At 39.7% G+C, this 17,433-nt stretch overlaps 1 protein-coding gene across 1 annotated transcript in view; it reads right to left on the bottom strand.

The window, feature by feature from the left end:
* Positions 1-1,055: 1,055 nt before the first annotated feature.
* Positions 1,056-17,433, bottom strand: part of LOC109428885 (facilitated trehalose transporter Tret1) — a 50,703-nt gene continuing 34,325 nt past the window's right edge. The window contains exons 4-5 of the mRNA XM_029875035.2: positions 12,562-12,770; positions 1,056-2,140 (exon numbers count right to left, since the gene is read on the bottom strand). Coding sequence (XP_029730895.1) covers positions 1,061-2,140; positions 12,562-12,770 — 1,289 coding nt within the window. The 3' untranslated portion in view covers positions 1,056-1,060. The remainder of the gene's footprint in view (positions 2,141-12,561; positions 12,771-17,433) is intronic.

Raw genomic sequence — 17,433 nt, 5'->3', positions numbered from 1 at the left:
GCATATTTCGGCTCGTGGCACGAAGCCGTTGCGGGATGCGTTGAGCTTCTGATAGAACTTCCGTGTTTCTTGGGTACGGCACAGCAGTTCTATTTCTTCACACTTCGCTTCTTCCAGGCGGCGCTTTTTCTCCCGAAAGAGGCGGGTCTGCTGTTTCCGCTTCTGTTTGTAACGTTCCACGTTCTGTCGAGTCCCTTGCTGCAGCATTACCGCCCTCGCTGCGTTCTTCGCCTGCAAAACCGTTCTGCACTCTTCGTCGAACCATTCGTTCCGTCGATTCCGTTCCACGTACCCGATGGTGCTCTCGGCTACGTCGTTGATGGTTGCTTTCACTGTACTCCAGCAGTCCTCTAGAGGGGCCTCATCGAGCTCGCCCTCGTCTGGCAACACGGCTTCGAGATTCTGCGCGTATGCTGAGTCGCTCTAGGTTGTACCGTGGCGGTCGCCGGTACCGTACATTGTTGATGACGGAGAGTTTTGGGCGCAGTTTGACCATCACTAGACAATGGTCGGAGCCGATGTTGGCGCCACGATAGGTCCTGACGTCGATAATGTCGGAGAAGTGCCGTCCGTCAATCAGAACGTGGTCGATTTGAGAATCCGTCTGCTGTGGTGATCTCCAGGTGTAACGATAAGGGAGGCTGTGTTGGAAAAAGGTGCTACGTATGGCCATGTGTAGCAAGTACGGCGATTGAAATCACCGCAACTCTGTTGGTTTAAATGAGTTGTATAATGAAAAAATCTTTGCATAAGATTTTATATGGAACTCGTTGAAAAACTCAATTTTTTCAGCACTCTTCGTATTCATCCAACTCGGCAAGCCATGTACATTTAGACTCGTGCTGAAAACATCAACTTTTTGCAAGTCATTACATAAATAATTATTCTGCAATACCAGACTCTTGGATATTTATTATGACACTGGAATAAAACTGAATATTTATTGATTCTTTCCAATTTAATTTACCACTGACTTGTAACTAACACTACATTGATATTTACAAAAATGTACAAAACGCATCACACTTGCATCCAATTTTCCTTACTCAGCAATATCAATTCATTTCTTGACATCTTTCAACGGTGTACCCTCTTCTTCGACCCCCATTTCCCCTTTTACCCGAGTTATCCTCCTGTTCACCCAGAACCAATTTCGCTGCTGGAAGTAGTCCTCAATGTCGTGCAGTGTCCTACCTTTCGTTTCCGGTAGCATCAAATACACCAAAAGTGACGCCCCAAAAGAGGCTACCCCAAATATTAGGAACAGTCCCTGAGTTTTGAACACCTCTTTCATATAGGGAAATGCCTTGGCAACTCCGAACAGCATCAAGTTGAACACGGTGAACAGATAGCCCGCTATCTGTCCGCGGATCTTCGCCGGCAGCAGTTCCCCGATCATGATTCCCGGCATGGTCATGAACCCCGTATTTGCCCCGATGTAGATCAAGATGAACACCGCCATCACGTAGGTGTCCATCGAAGTCTTCAACGCGCCCAACCGTGCGTACATGAAGATAGCTATCGCCAAACAGCTCAACCCAGAACCGACTCCGCTGCCGATGACCATCGTCCGGCGAGGCATCGCCAACAGTAGGAAACAGTACAGACAGGTGAACACCAGTCGAACCACGGCCGTTAGGACCGCTGCCTGCATCGTATTGATGTCGCTGCCTCCCATGTCCGAGATGATGTCAACCGCGTAGAACACCACCAGGTAAGTCCCGGATAGGATCTGCAGCACGTGGAAGCCGTTTATGATCACCAACGGTTTGATTAGCGCAATCTCCGACAGCGATTTCCAGATGCCACCGTTGTTGCCTTCCAGCGTCTCATTGCGGAACCGGATGATCAACCGGACCAGTTCCCGTTTGGCCTGTATCGGGCATCCGCGGAGCCAGTGCAACGCTTTCGCCGCCTTTTGCAGTTGATTGTTTCGCGCCAAATACACCGGCGTTTCCGGCATCATTGCTATGGCGAGAAAGGACAGCGCTGGCAGCACTGTACCAGCCCAAGCCACCTCTCTCCAGTGCAGGAAGCTACCCAATGCGTAGACCAGCAGAATGCCCAACGAATACGACACGAATGGCACTCCAATGAGCAGACCGCGAAGATGTGGTTCGGCAATTTCAGCCAACAAGACCTGGAAAAAGTCGGAGAACAAAATAGAAAGAGAAAAAGGGAAACGAACTTTGATTAATCAAATTGCGCCAGGCGGACAATTGCCGGGCGGCCGTTTCGTTGCTGTCAAGACCAATTTATCAATATGGTGAATGATGACGACCAGTATAGAACTCTGGGCCTAAGTGGCACCTTAACAGAATTGTAGGGGGTGGTGTTACAGAATGCATCCTTGTTAAGATATTGAAATTGCGTTACGGAGAGAGGGATCATTTCAGGAAATGAGATAGGCTTCTTAGTATCTTCAAAGTGTAATTAACCCTAAAAGGGATACCTGGGGTCCATTGGACCCCAGGCGCCTTTCAGAGCTCGTCTTTGATGGAACACACTCAGCGTGGTGACGAAACTGAGGCCATGAAGGTATCCCTTTTAGGGTTAAGTTGTACACTACAAATGTATTTTTTCACCATATCCCCTCTGTTCAACTTACCATTCCCGTTTTAGTGCAAGTGAACATACCCACTTCAATACAGGAAAGAAGCAGTTTGGTGTGATTTACGAACTTATCGCCCACGACACGACAGGCAGCAAGATGATTGAAGATGCGTCAGTTTTCGGGGAAACGCTAAAGTGGAACAGATGGCCTTGGCCTGGTTTTGGAGAAGTACCAGTTGACCAGCTGATTGATACTGTCGTAGTCGTTTTAAATTTGGGACGCTATTTTTGAACGCAAGTCAACTTCAACTTCATAGAATTTATCTTCTATCTTCTATCTTCTATCTTCTATCTTTTATCTTCTATCTTCAAGCTTCTATCTTCTATCTTCTATCATCTATCTTCTATCTTCTATCTTCCATCTTCCATCTTCCATCTTCCATCTTCCATCTTCTATCTTCTATCTTCTATCTTCTATCTTCTATCTTCTATCTTCTATCTTCTATCTTCTATCTTCTATCTTCTATCTTCTATCTTCTATCTTCTATCTTCTATCTTCTATCTTCTATCTTCTATCTTCTATCTTCTATCTTCTATCTTCTATCTTCTATCTTCTATCTTCTATCTTCTATCTTCTATCTTCTATCTTCTATCTTCTATCTTCTATCTTCTATCTTCTATCTTCTATCTTCTATCTTCTATCTTCTACATCTTCTATTATTATACAGGTTCTATCTTACTACTACCAGGTGGAGTTTACTTCTCTCTTTTGAATTAAAATTCATACTTCCTATTTTCAATTTATTTTTAAGGTCAAAATTCTTAAGGAATAATGAACTGTCAATCAAAATATATCACACATTTTGGACACTTAATCACTTCTAGGAATACGATGAAGACTGTTTACGGAAACCCTGTCGTACCGCCTTAGAACTCACAACAACCAGAACGAGAACGACAAGCAGTAGTTTCTCGCTTGGATTATTCGCGATCAAGTGCAGGTTCACGGTCGTTTTCGCCCGGCTATAGCTAATAAACTCATCATGCGAACACTTTCTCCTGTTGATATTTTCGCATTATTGGCGCGTCCATTTCTATTTGCTGTGCCTCTCTACTCAAATGCAAACCGCCTGCGCGTGAGGAAGCAATGTTGAAAGTAAATCATTCCACTCAATCTTTAGAAGTGCATGTGCTCTCAGATCACAACACCATAAGTTTTCTACCTACACTTGAGACTGCTTCTCTCAGTCACAGTGGGAATAATGAACCCAAAATCGCAACATAATGTTTATAATGCAACTCCAATGAGTTACGTAATAAAAGTTACACAACTTAAGAGACGAATGCCGAGAACGGTAAAGTCTCTCTAAACAAAAAAAAGTTACACAATTATTTTTCGTTATGCAACTTTTAGTTACAAAATAAACCAATGCGAAAGTTAAGTCATTCTGATTACACAAGTTTACAAAATAAAACGAAAGTCGTGAACTTCTGTCAACGACCAAAATTTTTGAAGCACATTTTAGTGCTGATTTCGAAACCGACCTTCAAAATTTTTTAAGTAGAACAGTTTTTGAGTTTTAGCTCAATATCGAGTTTTGCAACTTTTCAAAATATATAATTTACTAAAATTCAAATATATTGCGCTTTGCTCAACCAATTTTAAATCTTTTTTCATAAATTAAAAACTGAATACAATACCATCCGATCATCTGAATACAGGTTTTGCGTCAGATTGATGAAATTCAAGATATTGGCGAGTTTTAGGGACGATCTTCTTAAATTTTAGCAAAATTCTCAAAATTTTTTGAAGAAATGTATTTTTTTCAATAAGAAAAAACCAACTTAAAAATTCTCTCTCGACGTTTATTTGACATATCACATGTAGGCGAGTTACAGTAAAATTTTCAGCTCAATCGGAGCATTGATTACGGAGAATGAGATGTGTGAAGTGAGCGACGTTGCTTAAAAATAGAACAAAAATCGATTTCAAATCATCAACCTTGTATGGAAAGTCGAAAAAATTTCCGCTCTACTGTAATTTTTTTCCTTCGCGTTTTCGAACTCAGGGCATGATTCTACACCAAAAATGATCATCAGCTAACCGAGTTCAAAAATGCTGTAAACTAGTGTTATTTATTTTCAATTCAATATTTGGAAAGAGGGAAACGCCCCCTTGAGTGATTTCCAGAAAGTTAAGTCATTACTAACTCATTTTGGTATCATAATGACCAATTTTTCCGAACTGATTCATTATGCAACTGAAATGAGTTGCTTAATCAAAAAATAGTTGCATAATGTTCATTTGAGTTGTAATATGAACATTAGGCAACTCAAATGAGTTGTATAATGAAAAAATCATGGCACAATAGTTATTTATGTAACGAGTAGTATTGTCAGCACTCTAAAGAGTGCCGAAAAGTAGTACTTTTCGGCACCCTTGCTGCAGTGAAGTAAGGTAGGCCGCAACGCAATTACAAAAAAAAAAAATTGTAAGGAACTCGTTGCAAAAGCCGATTCTTTCAGCACTCTTCGTACGTATAAATGTACGATTCGTACTGAAAAAAAAAACACCTTTTTGCAACTTGTTACATAATAGTTATTTATGTGACGAGTTGCAAAAAGTTGATTTTTTCAGCACGAGTCGTACATTTATCCAACGAGGCTTGCCGAGTTGGATAAATACGAAGAGTGCTGAAAAAATCGAGTTTGGCAACGAGTTACATACAAAATTTTATGCAATGATTTTTTCATTATACAACTCATTTGGGTTGCATAATGTTCATAATGCAACTCAAATGAGTTGCATAATGAACATTATGCAACTATTTTTCATTATGCAACTCATTTCAGTTGCATAATGAACCAGTGCGGAAAAGTTGACCATTATGATACTCAAATGAGTTGTATAAAATTGAAATTATGATACTGAATTGCATAAATACCTATACGCATTTAAAAAAAAATATAAAATCGAATCGAATGCTGGAGCTTTCGTCTTATGCGGACCACGGAGGATTTTTTTTTATCTGTATTAACGAGATTTTTAACCCTAGTCTAGTTCATCTCGGGGCCACGGAGGGTGTCCCACTTCGCACTTTAACCTTATTTTAGTATAAAACTCAAACTAGAAGCACATGTAAACCTCGGTCACTAATTAATGATACGAAATGAGCATGACATTTTTTCTAGTTCTTTAGATCACCAAGATGCCCTATGCTGCGGTTGCTAAGGACAATTTGCGTAGGGCACTGCATTGTTTTGCTTTTGTATGGAATTTTGACGTTTCTTGGTCTTGTTGTTTACAAAATTTTTGTAAGAGTGAAACAGAAGAAGAGAATTTCATGCAGTGCCCTATAGTCCTTGACGTGTCGTGCCTTTGTTGTTTACGGTTCAGGCTTAGAGAATTTTCGTCAACTCTCATGAGTAGTGCGATTGAATTCGAAAAGTGTGCTTCACCCGCGTGAAACAGTGCACTAATTGATGACTGGAGAAATTCTCAAAAAACCTTGCGGGATTCCTCCAAGAAATTCTTGCAGGAATCTTCCAAGAACTTCTGCTGGGATTTCTCCAGAAACTACTTCCAGGATTTCTCCATGAGATTCTGCTGGGATTTCTCAAGGAATTCGTTCTGGTATTTTCTTCCAGGAAATCCTTCCGAGATTTTTCTAAAAAATCTCATTGGAGCCCTCAAAAAACATTTTCAGGGCTTCCTCTAGGAGTAACTTTTGTCATTTCTGCAGACTCTTCTAGAAATCCCCCGGAAGTTAATTCTGCAATTCCTTCAGGAGTACTTCATGAAAATTCTCCAGAAGTTTTTTTTTTACTGAATGCTATGAAATTCGTATCTAATTACTGCAGGACTTCCTTGAGAAATTCCTCTGGAGGCTTCTTGGAAGGAACTCCCGGAAGAATCTCGGAAAGAATTTCTGGAGCAATCACAGAATGAACTCCTAGAGAAATGGCCCTTAAGGGGTTCCTGATGGAAAACCAAATAGAACAACATTCAGAATCTCAGAAAAAAAAACTTCTGGAAGAATACCAGATAGCACTTCAGAAGGAAAAATAATGAGTTTTTTTCAGAAATCAAACTCAAAATTCCTGGGAGGTACTAGGAGATTTTCCGGAACGATTTAGGTGAGGTTTCCGACGAAATAATTTGGAAGAAAATAATCCTTCCAAGATCATTCCGAGCATCCCATCTAAATGTTCATACTAAACTTTAATTGAATTCTTCTTTAGGAATCGCAGCAGACACTTCTGAATAGGGTAATTACAGAAGGAACGCTTAATGGACTCCAGGATGTATGTATGGAAAGTATTTCAAGAAAAACTTTTGGACGAATCACTGAAGGAACTTCTAGAAAAAAACCGGAAGGATTTTCTGGATGAATTTTACAAAGGATTCCCGGAAATATCCCAGGAGAAATTCCTGGAAAAGTTTTGGATCAAATTCCTGGATGAATCCCGAGAGTTATTCCTCAACTCTGGAGGATAGCTGGGATTCATCAAGAAAGAAGTACTTGTGTGATTTCTCAGAAAGTTTCTTTTAGAATTTACCATTTATGAATAATACTTCAGAAGTATTATAAGGTAATTCCTATAAGGGTTCTTTCTTGAATTCTTTCAGGAGTTGTTTCTGTGATTCCTCTAGAGGAGTTCTTTCTGGAATTCCTCGATGAGTTCCTTCGGAAATTTCTCAAAGAGCTCCTTTTGAGATTCTTCTTTTAGAGGATTTCTCCCGGATTTTCTTTATAAAATCTATCAAGATTTTCTGCAGAGATTTTTTCAGGACCTTCTGAGATTTTCTCCGAGATACCCCAAGCAACTTACTTCGCCCAGGAATTCATTCAAAATTCCTCCAGGAGTTTCTTCTACTTTTTTTCAGGAATTCTTCATGGGATTCATCCAGGAAATATTTCAGGAATTTTTTGTTAAGATTTGTCCACGCGTTCCTTCAGTGATTAATTCAGGAATTCCTTTTGAAATTCTTTCACAAGCTGGCATGTCTGGAATTCCTCCTTGAGTTCTTTTTGGGATTCCATCCTGGATGCGCTCCTTTTGAGATTCATCCAGAAAAATGTTGTGAAACTAATTTAGGAAACCTTCCAAGATTCCTTCAATATTTTTTGTGGAATTCTTCCAAGAACTTTTTCTGGGTTTTCCTCCAAGAGGATTCCTACAGGTACCCCTACCGAGATTTCTCTAGCAACTCCTGCGGGATTTTTCCAGGAACTCCTCCCGGCATACCGCCAAAAACTCCTCCCAGGATTCCTGCAGGTTCTTTTGGAATTCCTCCGGAAATTCATTCTGAAATTCTCTCAGATGCTCATAAGACGATAGAAAAATCTTCTGAAGATATTCCAAAAGGAGGAAACTTGGAAGAAGCTCCTTGAATAGATATCTGAAGGTACTTTTTAAGAGATCTAATAAGGAACTCCCGAAGGAATCTCGGAAGGAATTGCTGCAAGAATTTCAGGAAGAATTTTCGTAGCATTCCCGAAAGAAATCCCTGGCGGAATCACGTAAGGAGCTTCTGGAGGAAATTGGGAGATCCTGGATATATCCCTGTTATTCCGGAATAACAATCGAAATTCCTGGAAGGTTCGACTTGAAAGTAAAAAGGCTTCCAAGACTATTCCGAGTTTTCCACCAGAATATCTTAACAAAATTTTCATTTAATCTCATCAATATATAAAGATATGCTCAGCTTCACCGGAACGTCTCCAACCATGACTACAACCGAGCTCTCAACTAGATCTACTGTGCAATCCGCATAAGAATCCCACCATAAACCTATAAGAGTCTTCTTAACCACCACTTCCACTCACACATATAAGTCCACCAGACAGGCAGTGGCGTAGCTAGGATTTTTTCCTGGAAGGGGGCCTGACTTGAGATGAATTTTAAGCGGGATGAGGATGTGAATATGCAAATCGGTATTGTAGTTTTGAGTATTAAAAATGACTGTTTTAGATTTGTTCATAGTTTCGTAAACTATATATGAGTACGAACAATTCCTTCAAGATTTTTTTTCCATAGCATGCTTCAGTGATTCCACCATGGCTTCTTCCAGAAATTCAATGAAGAGTTTATCTAGGGATTCCACTACACATTTTTTCGGGGATTTGTCCTGAGATATCTTTAGAGGTTCCACCAAAACTTGTTCCAGTGATTTTTTGAGGTTTCCTTCAGGAATTTCTCCAGAGATCCTTTAAGGTATTTCTGCAGATATTCAGAGATTTCTACAGGGATTTCTCCATATATGCATTCCAGAATTCCACTGGAGATTGCTCCAATAATTACATCTGGAATGATTCGAAGTATTTCTGCAGGAATGTATTCCAGAAACCTTTTAGAAAAAATACTTAGAGATTATTAAAAAATACTCCAAGAATTGCTTGAAAAATTTGTACAAAAAACCTTTATGGATCCTAGTATTCCTATAACAATTACTGCAGACATTGATTTCTACATTTTTTCATCCAGGAATATTCCTACAAAAATTCTCCCAGGTATTCACTAAGAAAGCTCTCCTGAGATTCCATAAAGGGTTCCTCAAGGAATTGCTTCCGGGATTCTTCAACGGATTTCTTCAGAAATTACTTCAAGAGTTCCTCCAGCGATTCACCGGAAATTTCTTCTGTTATTCTTTCAAAAACGAATTCCGGGATTATTTTAAAAATTCCTGCAAGAACTCTTGTCGGGATTCCTTCAGAAACTCCCCCAGGAATTAATCCAGGATTTCAGGATTTCCTCAGGAATTTCAGTGGTTTCTTCAGTATTTCCCCTGAGAATTCTTCAGAAACTCCTCCTGGAATTCCCTCAGAAATCGAACTTTGTATTTCATCAGAAATAAATCTTGAGATTCCTCCAGGAACTCCTCAAGGGATTCCTTCGGAAATTCCTTCCGATTTTTTTTCAAGAATTATTCCAGGTATTCCTCCTGGCATTCCTCTGGGATTTCATTAAGGCTTTTCTGCAAGAGTTCTACCAAGAATTTCTCCAGGAATTACCGAAGGTATTTCCTCAGGAATTCCTCCGGAAGTTTATTCAAGAATGGATCCAAGAATTCTTCCATGAATTCCTACGAAAATTTTTCCTGGGTTTCCTCCAAGAATTAATCCAAGAATTTCTTCTCTAGGGTTTCCTCTACACATTCCTCCAGGATTTATTTCATGGATCCCTCCAGAAATTCCACCGATTCCAAGTAGTTCTCTAGAAATTCCTCTAAGGATGCCTCCAGAAGTTCCTCAAGATGTTTCTTAAGAATTACCCCAAGAATCCCTTCAGAAAGTCCTCCAGGAATCGATCCAGGAACTCCTATAGGAATTCCTTCAGAAATTAATACCGCAATTCCTCCTGGAATTCCTCCAAAAATCCATCTGGGAATTCCTCTAGAAATTTCTCATGGAATTTCTTCAGAAATTTCTCTTAGATTTTTTTTTTTCAGAAATTCCTCCAGTTATTGCTTCGAGAATTTCTCTTGAGATTCCTCCAGGAGTTAATTCAAGAATTCCTCCAGGAATTCATTGAAAAATTCCTCCACGAATTTTTCCAGGGATAGTTCCACGGAATTTCCCCAAAATTTCCTTTATAAATTTATCCAGAAATTCTTCCTGGGATTCCGCAAGGAATTTGTCCAGAACTTTCCGGGCATTCCTCCTGAGGTTCCTCCAGAAATTGTTTCAGGGATTCCTCCAAGGATTTTTCCAAAAATTTTCCCAGAGATTCTTCCAAGAATTTCTCTAGAAGTTTCTGTAAGGATTCCTCTAGGAATTTTTCAAGAGGTTTCTTCAAAGAATTATCCTGGGAGTTTCTCCATGAACTCATCCCGGGATTTCTCTAGGGATTTATCTAGAGATTCCTCCGGGAGTTCTTCTAGAAGTCCCTCCCAGAATTCTTCTAAAAACTCCGACAAGAATTCACTTAGGAATTTATCCAGAGATTGCTCCAGACATTACTCCAGGAATTTCTACAGGGATTCTTCAAGGAAATTCTCAAGGGATCTGTTAAGGAATTTCTCGAGAGATCCTTCCAGGAATTAATACAGGCATGTCTCCAGGAATTTATCCAGGGGTTCCTCCAGGCATTCCTCCAGAAAATCCTCCAGAGATTTCTATAGGGATTCCTCCAGGCACTCCTCCAGGAGTCCTTCAGAAATTACTACCGCCATTTCTCCAAGAATTCTTCTAGGAATTCATTAAGAAATTTGCCCAAGAATTCCTCCCGGAGTTTATCCAAGAATTATTCCAATAATTTTTCCTGGGATTCTTGCATGAATTCCTCCTGAGATTTCTCTAGGAATTGCTTCAAATATTTTTTTCAGGAATCCTCCAAGAAATCCTCAGGCGATTCTTTTAAAAAAATTGTTCCGATTTGATGGGGGCCTAGCTACGCCAATGCAGACAGGGAACCCCAATTCAAGGTGTCATGCAACCCGTGTCGAAGGATGAATGGACGAGAACATATAAAACATGCTTGATCGTTACATTGATCTTAGCAAAATGCTACACCATTCATGGACGGACACTCTCCAGGCAAGTTCACTCTAGGAATGGGATACCTCCAGCGTATTGGTGGCGTATTGGACAAGCAAATCTTCCTACGCCATGATACGAGTGCTTGATCTCCTTTTGTAAGACCTCTGGGGCTGGTGTTGATGGTTAATGGGTGTTAACGGATGAGGACCTTGTGGGGGCTGCATGGATAAATCTGGATGGAGTTTCGAATCCAACCTTCAAAGTAGCTATTGCAAAGGTACCTGGGATGTTCATATCTACTATGCAGATATGTTTGAACGAGGGGGTCTTCCCGATGCCCTCCTGGGCTTTGACCACTTTTGTTAATGTCACTTTAAACTAGGAGAGTTCTTGCGCCCGGTAACTTTTCTAAGACTCTAGAAAGCTATTGATTTCCAGAACCCAGTACTGGTGTACGACACAGAGCTGAAGTGGAGGTCTACGGTGAATTGATCGACCTGCCAATCACTCGATTGCGGTTGTGGAGAAGAGGATGAAGCCCTGGAAGTGGAACTGGCTCACCACAAAACTAAGGTAGTTGTTTCCTCCTGTGTGGTCTGAACCAGACGAGACTTCGTTCATTCGTTTTTTTTTCTCACTGTGCAGCGTCTCAGCTGGATTTATCTTGGCACGCACATAAATCAAAATCCACGCGGAAACAAGTTCCTGGTTGTCCGCGCACGATTGTTATCATCGCCGCCGTAGAAGAAGAATGACTCGGAACCGTTTAAGAGCCACATCGTTGTTGGTTATTACGTTGCGTTGCTTGAGTGGAGGATGGGTCCATGCATGCATAATTCGCACCGGCGACGACGTCTGTCTCTTCTTGAGATTAAGCCGACGACACTTTGTTACGTCGATTCAATCTAATTGAGAGATTATCGTACTTTTAAGATGGTGACGGCGTCGATGACTGGGGTTGTTCGTTTTCATTTTTATACCTACTGTGAATTTAGAAAATGTTGAGGTCTCCAAATTTAGGCACTTTTTGGAAATATCCAGGTCTTCAAAAACGTACTGGAATATTGGTATCGAAAGATTCTTCCATTCTAAAGATAAAGTGGATTTCTATTTGAATGTTCGTATAAAAAAGTTTTTCAAAAATATTTTTGTCAATATTGTAGACAACCCTAGCTCTTCCCACAGAAAGATGCAATGAATAAATTATGGAAAATGGCAACTTTCTGATCTTGAAAATTGGCGAACGTGAGCAACGGCTTGTTCTCTTCTCGTACACATATGATTGAGTCGGCGGCGTTTGGATTGGATAGCTCTGTTATAGCGGATAACTGTCCGGCAAGGTCGTTCGTTGGCTCGTCTTCTTCTGATGAACATGTGTACATCTTCTACCTATGATGACGAAGGAAGACTTAGTCAATATGGCCAGACAGAAAACAAACAGGATTATGTCGACACACGCACGCACGAGACTCGACCGCACCGGTTATTTATCATGGAAGTCCGTTTTATTTTATTTGTATCGTACCTGTGCGGGGGCGGCGATCAATCCAACGGCGATACCGGCAACAACCCGTCCAACCAGTATGAGGAAGTGCGATGACGCTGTCGCTAGGAAGATCCATCCGAAGAAGAGTGGTACGATCGCGAGCATGAGAGCCGGTTTGCGACCCCAGCGGTCCATGATGGGACCGGAAGCAAACGAACCGACCGGGGTGGCTAAGCTGTGGACACTGGCTGAAAAGAGGGAAAAGAAAAAAAAGAAAGCGTTGTTGTATTCAGAATAGTTTTTTTTATTCTTAACCGCTTAACCCTCAAAAGCCCTAGACGAACCACTTTTTTTCAATCGACTACTACTCAAAGACCATACAATCAAAAAATTTGAAACCAATTTTAAATTAAATGCGGTTAGTTGGTCTTCCAATATCTGGGTGTGGCATCCCCCCTGACCCCTCCCCCCTTTCTGGGAACTGAGAAATGCCTTGCCACGGGGGTATTTTTTGACAATTTTATTGAATCTCAAACATATTTTCGTTCTGAAATTTGTATTGTAAAATGTATTTGGCCATAAAATGATCGCTCTGTGCTATAGGCATGCCGCCGCTGCGGAACCAGTACCGGATTTCGGATTTCCGGACATAATCTCCGGAGGAACCTGCTACATACTGTATACTGGGGTTCGCATTCATAATCCTTTTTAAGGCTTCAAATATTGAATTTAGAGGTATGATGTCTTAGAAGAGTTTGTTCTATATACTTAAATCTTTATTTTAAGATTTTCACCTTGATGATTAATCCACCTAAAAGTGCGATAGGAATTCACTTTTCTCAAAAATGAAGATAGAGTATTGGTGTCTGCTACAAAGTTGCAGAAAAAGGTATTATTGGAAAGTTTGCCGAACAAACTATTACCTTATCTGTTCAACTTTAAGAGTTATGTGTCATTGTTTATGGACGGCCCCTTGTAATAGGTTTTCAGATATAACTTTATCTATGGATTTTCATGATTTTTCGAGTGTTCTACAAAGTTGTTCTTTGTGATAGAATACACCTCCTTCTGCTTTCTCCTTCGTACTGGAATAACGCTCCAAGTGGAACAGCGACTGCATCTCAACTTGGGGGTGAAACCCTAAAAAGCCACCCTAAGGTATGCTTGAAGAAATTCCTATGATTTTTGCAGAAATTATTGCTGGAGTACCTCACTCAATTACAGTCACTAGCTCCGGCTTAGTTTTCTTATTTCTCATTCATTCTCTTCTATAAGCATGAGAATCAGAGGAATGGAAGAGAGAGCAAGTTCCACCTCTTCCATCATTCTTGTTCTCTTTTTTGTTCCTGGAGAACGAGTTTAAAAAAAGAGGAACAGTTGACCACGCTAGTGGTTACAACTGTGATACTTTCAAAAAAAAAAATAAAATCTTGTTTTGATTCCTTCGGGGATTTACATGACGATCATTTCAGAAATATTCTTACTTTTTTTCAGCTGGGAAGCAACTTGAAATTCCTTTATGAATTATTGCTGAGATATCTCCAGAAGTGATGCTGGAAGCATTCAGAAATTTCTAATACAATCCACCATGAAGTTTTGTTGAGATTTCACAGGCAATGTCTGCTGAGAATCCTCCAGGAATTCTAGAAGGGCTCTCAAGAGGAATTTCTAGAACAATCCCAGACAATTCTTGGAGAAATTCTAGTTGGAGTTTCTGCTGGTAGGTACTCTTAGAAAAAAATCTTAAGGTATCCTTGAAGAAATTTATAAATGATTCGCAGTAGTCCTTGAAGGTATCACAGAAGGAATATGTATAAAAATATGTTTAAAACCCCTTTCGGAAAATTGCAAGAGGAATGCCTCCAGGAAAACCTGATGATCTTCTCTAGGCGAATCCTGCGGGAATTGCTGAAGAAATAGCTTCAAGGGTTTCTCCAGGGCTACATTCAGATTTTCCTCTCAAAAATCCTACGAGAATGTCTGCTGGGACTCCTGCGGAAATTCTTATTGAGACATTTAAAAGGATTTCTCCATGGACTCTCCCAGAAATTCCTACTGTGCTTCTTTCACAGGTTTTGATCAAGAATTCTTCCCGGCATTGCTCTTGGGATTCTTCCATAAATTTCCGCAAGAATTAAGGTGGTTAGAAGCAAAGGGGTGTAAGTAACAAACATATACTTTCGAGTAAATGAGGTTTGAGTGAATGAAGTTTTCCATTAATTTTTCATCCAATACAAAATGTATAAAGTTTCAAAATCGACCCAATTTTCTCTGATGTATTGTAATTCATCGTAAAAATAATCTTGAAAAAAAAACCTGAAAGCTTAAAATTATAAGAATTTTTCGATATGCTCAGCTCAATATCGACAAAATGACCACTTACACCCCTTTGCACCCGGACTCCTCAATTATTCTTGCATAACCAATAGGAATTTCTTGCTGGGACTCCTCCAGTAATTCCTGCTGTAACTTATTCATGGATTTCTCCAGATTCCTACCGGGAATCCTCTTTAGAATATATTATGAACTGCTACTGGAATTTCTCCGGGACTGCTATTGGGGTTTTTCTAGACATTTCAGGTAGATATCCTCCTGATTTTTTTTTTGAGATTCCCATGCAATATCTGCAGAGAATGCTCCAGTAATTCTTGCAGGACTTTTAAGCGCAATATTTATATTTTATGGAGATATTCTATGAAAATCTCAGCAAGAATTTCCTAAGAAATTCCAGAAGGTATTTTTGGAATCCCTGTTGTTTACTGGATGTATTGCAAGAGGATTTCTTGGAGAAGAATTCCTGGGAGAAATTCCGGAGGGATCCTTAGAGGGATCTTCAGAAGAACCCCAGCAGTCATCCCTACAAAAATTGCTGGAGAAATCTTTTGAGAAATCTTCTTAGAATTCCTCCAGGGATGCCTGATGAGATTGTGCTAGAATTTCTGCTGGGATTCTTCCCTCAACAAAGAATGTCCCTTTAAGAAACACTACAGTTTATTCACATCCTCTCGGAATATCTCTATGAATTCTTGCTGTGATTCCTTCAGGAATTCCTACCAGAATTTCTCCAAGCATTTTTGCTGGGATTTCACAAGCATTTCAGGGTGGCGCTCAAGAATCCTCCAGGAATTTCTGAATAATTACCGTCATTAATGGCTTGAGGAATCCCAGGCAGACTTCCAAGAGGTTTCCCACCACGAATTCCCCGAGAAATCTGAATCAATTTCAACTTAATCTCTCAAAGGAATCTGAAGAGGATTTCCAATAAGAAAACGAAGAGGAATTCCTGAAACAATCGTTAGATACATTCTTAGAAGAAGCGCAAGAAAAATTCTGAAGGATGTTACAGAAGAGAAGTTACAGTAGTAGTTGGTGGATGAATCCAATCAATAATAATTCATTGATTCAATTCAATTTGAGGAATTCGTGGATTAAACCTAGCAGGAATTTTGGGGAAAATTGAAGTGAACTTTGTAGAGGACAGTTTTGAAAAAAAAACAACCTGTAAAAATCCCAAGAGGAACTTTTGTAGAAATTCCTATGGACTGGGCATTCTAGATTTTTTTTTCGTAAATGAGGTTCTGAAGGAATTCTTGGGAAAATACCCAGAAAAATGCAAAGAGATACTTTTGGAGGAATCCAAGAAAAAGTGTTTTGAGAGATCCTCTTGAAATTCCTCTACAAAATTATGATAGGATTTCTCTCGAAATTCTTGCTCAGATTACCCCAGAGGTTTCTCCAAAGATTCCTTTACATATGCTGCCTGTAATTCCTTCAAGTGTTCCAATAGGAATTCCATTTGTGATTTCTCCATAGATTTTTCAACGATACCTTTAGATTTTTCCCTAGTAACATCACCTGAAATTCTTGCTAGGATTCCTTCGGATATTCCTGCCATTTTTTCTGGAAGTTTTGCTGGAATTTCTCAAACAATATCAGCTGAGGATTCTTCAGTAATTGCTCTTAAAAGCCCACTAAGAATTCCTGGTAGCAGGAATTGGTTGAGGAATTCCAACAAGACTTCCTGGTGAATTCTTTAGGAAATTCCTGAATTAATGCCAGAAGCATTCCTTGTGTAATCGTAGCGAAAGTTTCTGAAGGAATTTCAAGCGAATTTCCTGCATGAGTTATTAGGGAAATACTTAGAAAAATTTCTGTAGAAATCCTCGTAGAAATCATTGAAGGAATCACAGCTGGGAATTCAAAAAATGCCTAGAAATATCACAGCATTTTTTTTGTACGTAGGAATCTAAGCTGTAATTACATGAGGGATTTCAGTAATAATTTCTGTAGGAGTATTATAATCATTAGAGAAATTCCTCTAAAATAAAGAAAATTTCACCAAAAACTCTCCTCCATGAGATGCAGGCGCTGTTCCACTTGGAGCGTTATTCCAGTACGAAGAAAAAAGCAGAAGGAGCTGTATTCCATCACAAAGAACAACTTTGTAGAACACTCGAAAAATCATGAAAATCCATAGATAAGGTTATATCTGAAAACCTATTACAAGGGGTCGTCCATAAAAAATGACACATAACTCTTAAAGTTGAACAAATAAGGTAATAGTTTGTTCGGCAAACTTTCCAATAATACCTTTTTCTGCAACTTTGTAGCAGACACCAATACTCTATCTTATTTTTTGAGAAAAGTGAATTCCTATCGCACTTTTAGGTGGATTAATCATCAAGGTGAAAATTCTAAAATAAAGAATTAAGTATATAGAACAAACTCTTCTAAGACATCATACCTCTAAATTCAATATTTGAAGCCTTAAAAAAGGATTATGAATGCGAACCCCAGTATACAGTATGTAGCAGGTTCCTCCGGAGATTATGTCCGGAAATCCGAAATCCGGTACTGGTTCCGCAGCGGCGGCATGCCTATAGCACAGAGCGATCATTTTATGGCCAAATA

This window comes from Aedes albopictus, chromosome 3 (assembly GCF_035046485.1).
Source record: "Aedes albopictus strain Foshan chromosome 3, AalbF5, whole genome shotgun sequence".
NCBI lineage: Eukaryota > Metazoa > Arthropoda > Insecta > Diptera > Culicidae > Aedes > Aedes albopictus.
Note: the sequence above shows the minus strand (reverse complement) of the source record. Positions and strands in the feature narration are given on the sequence as shown.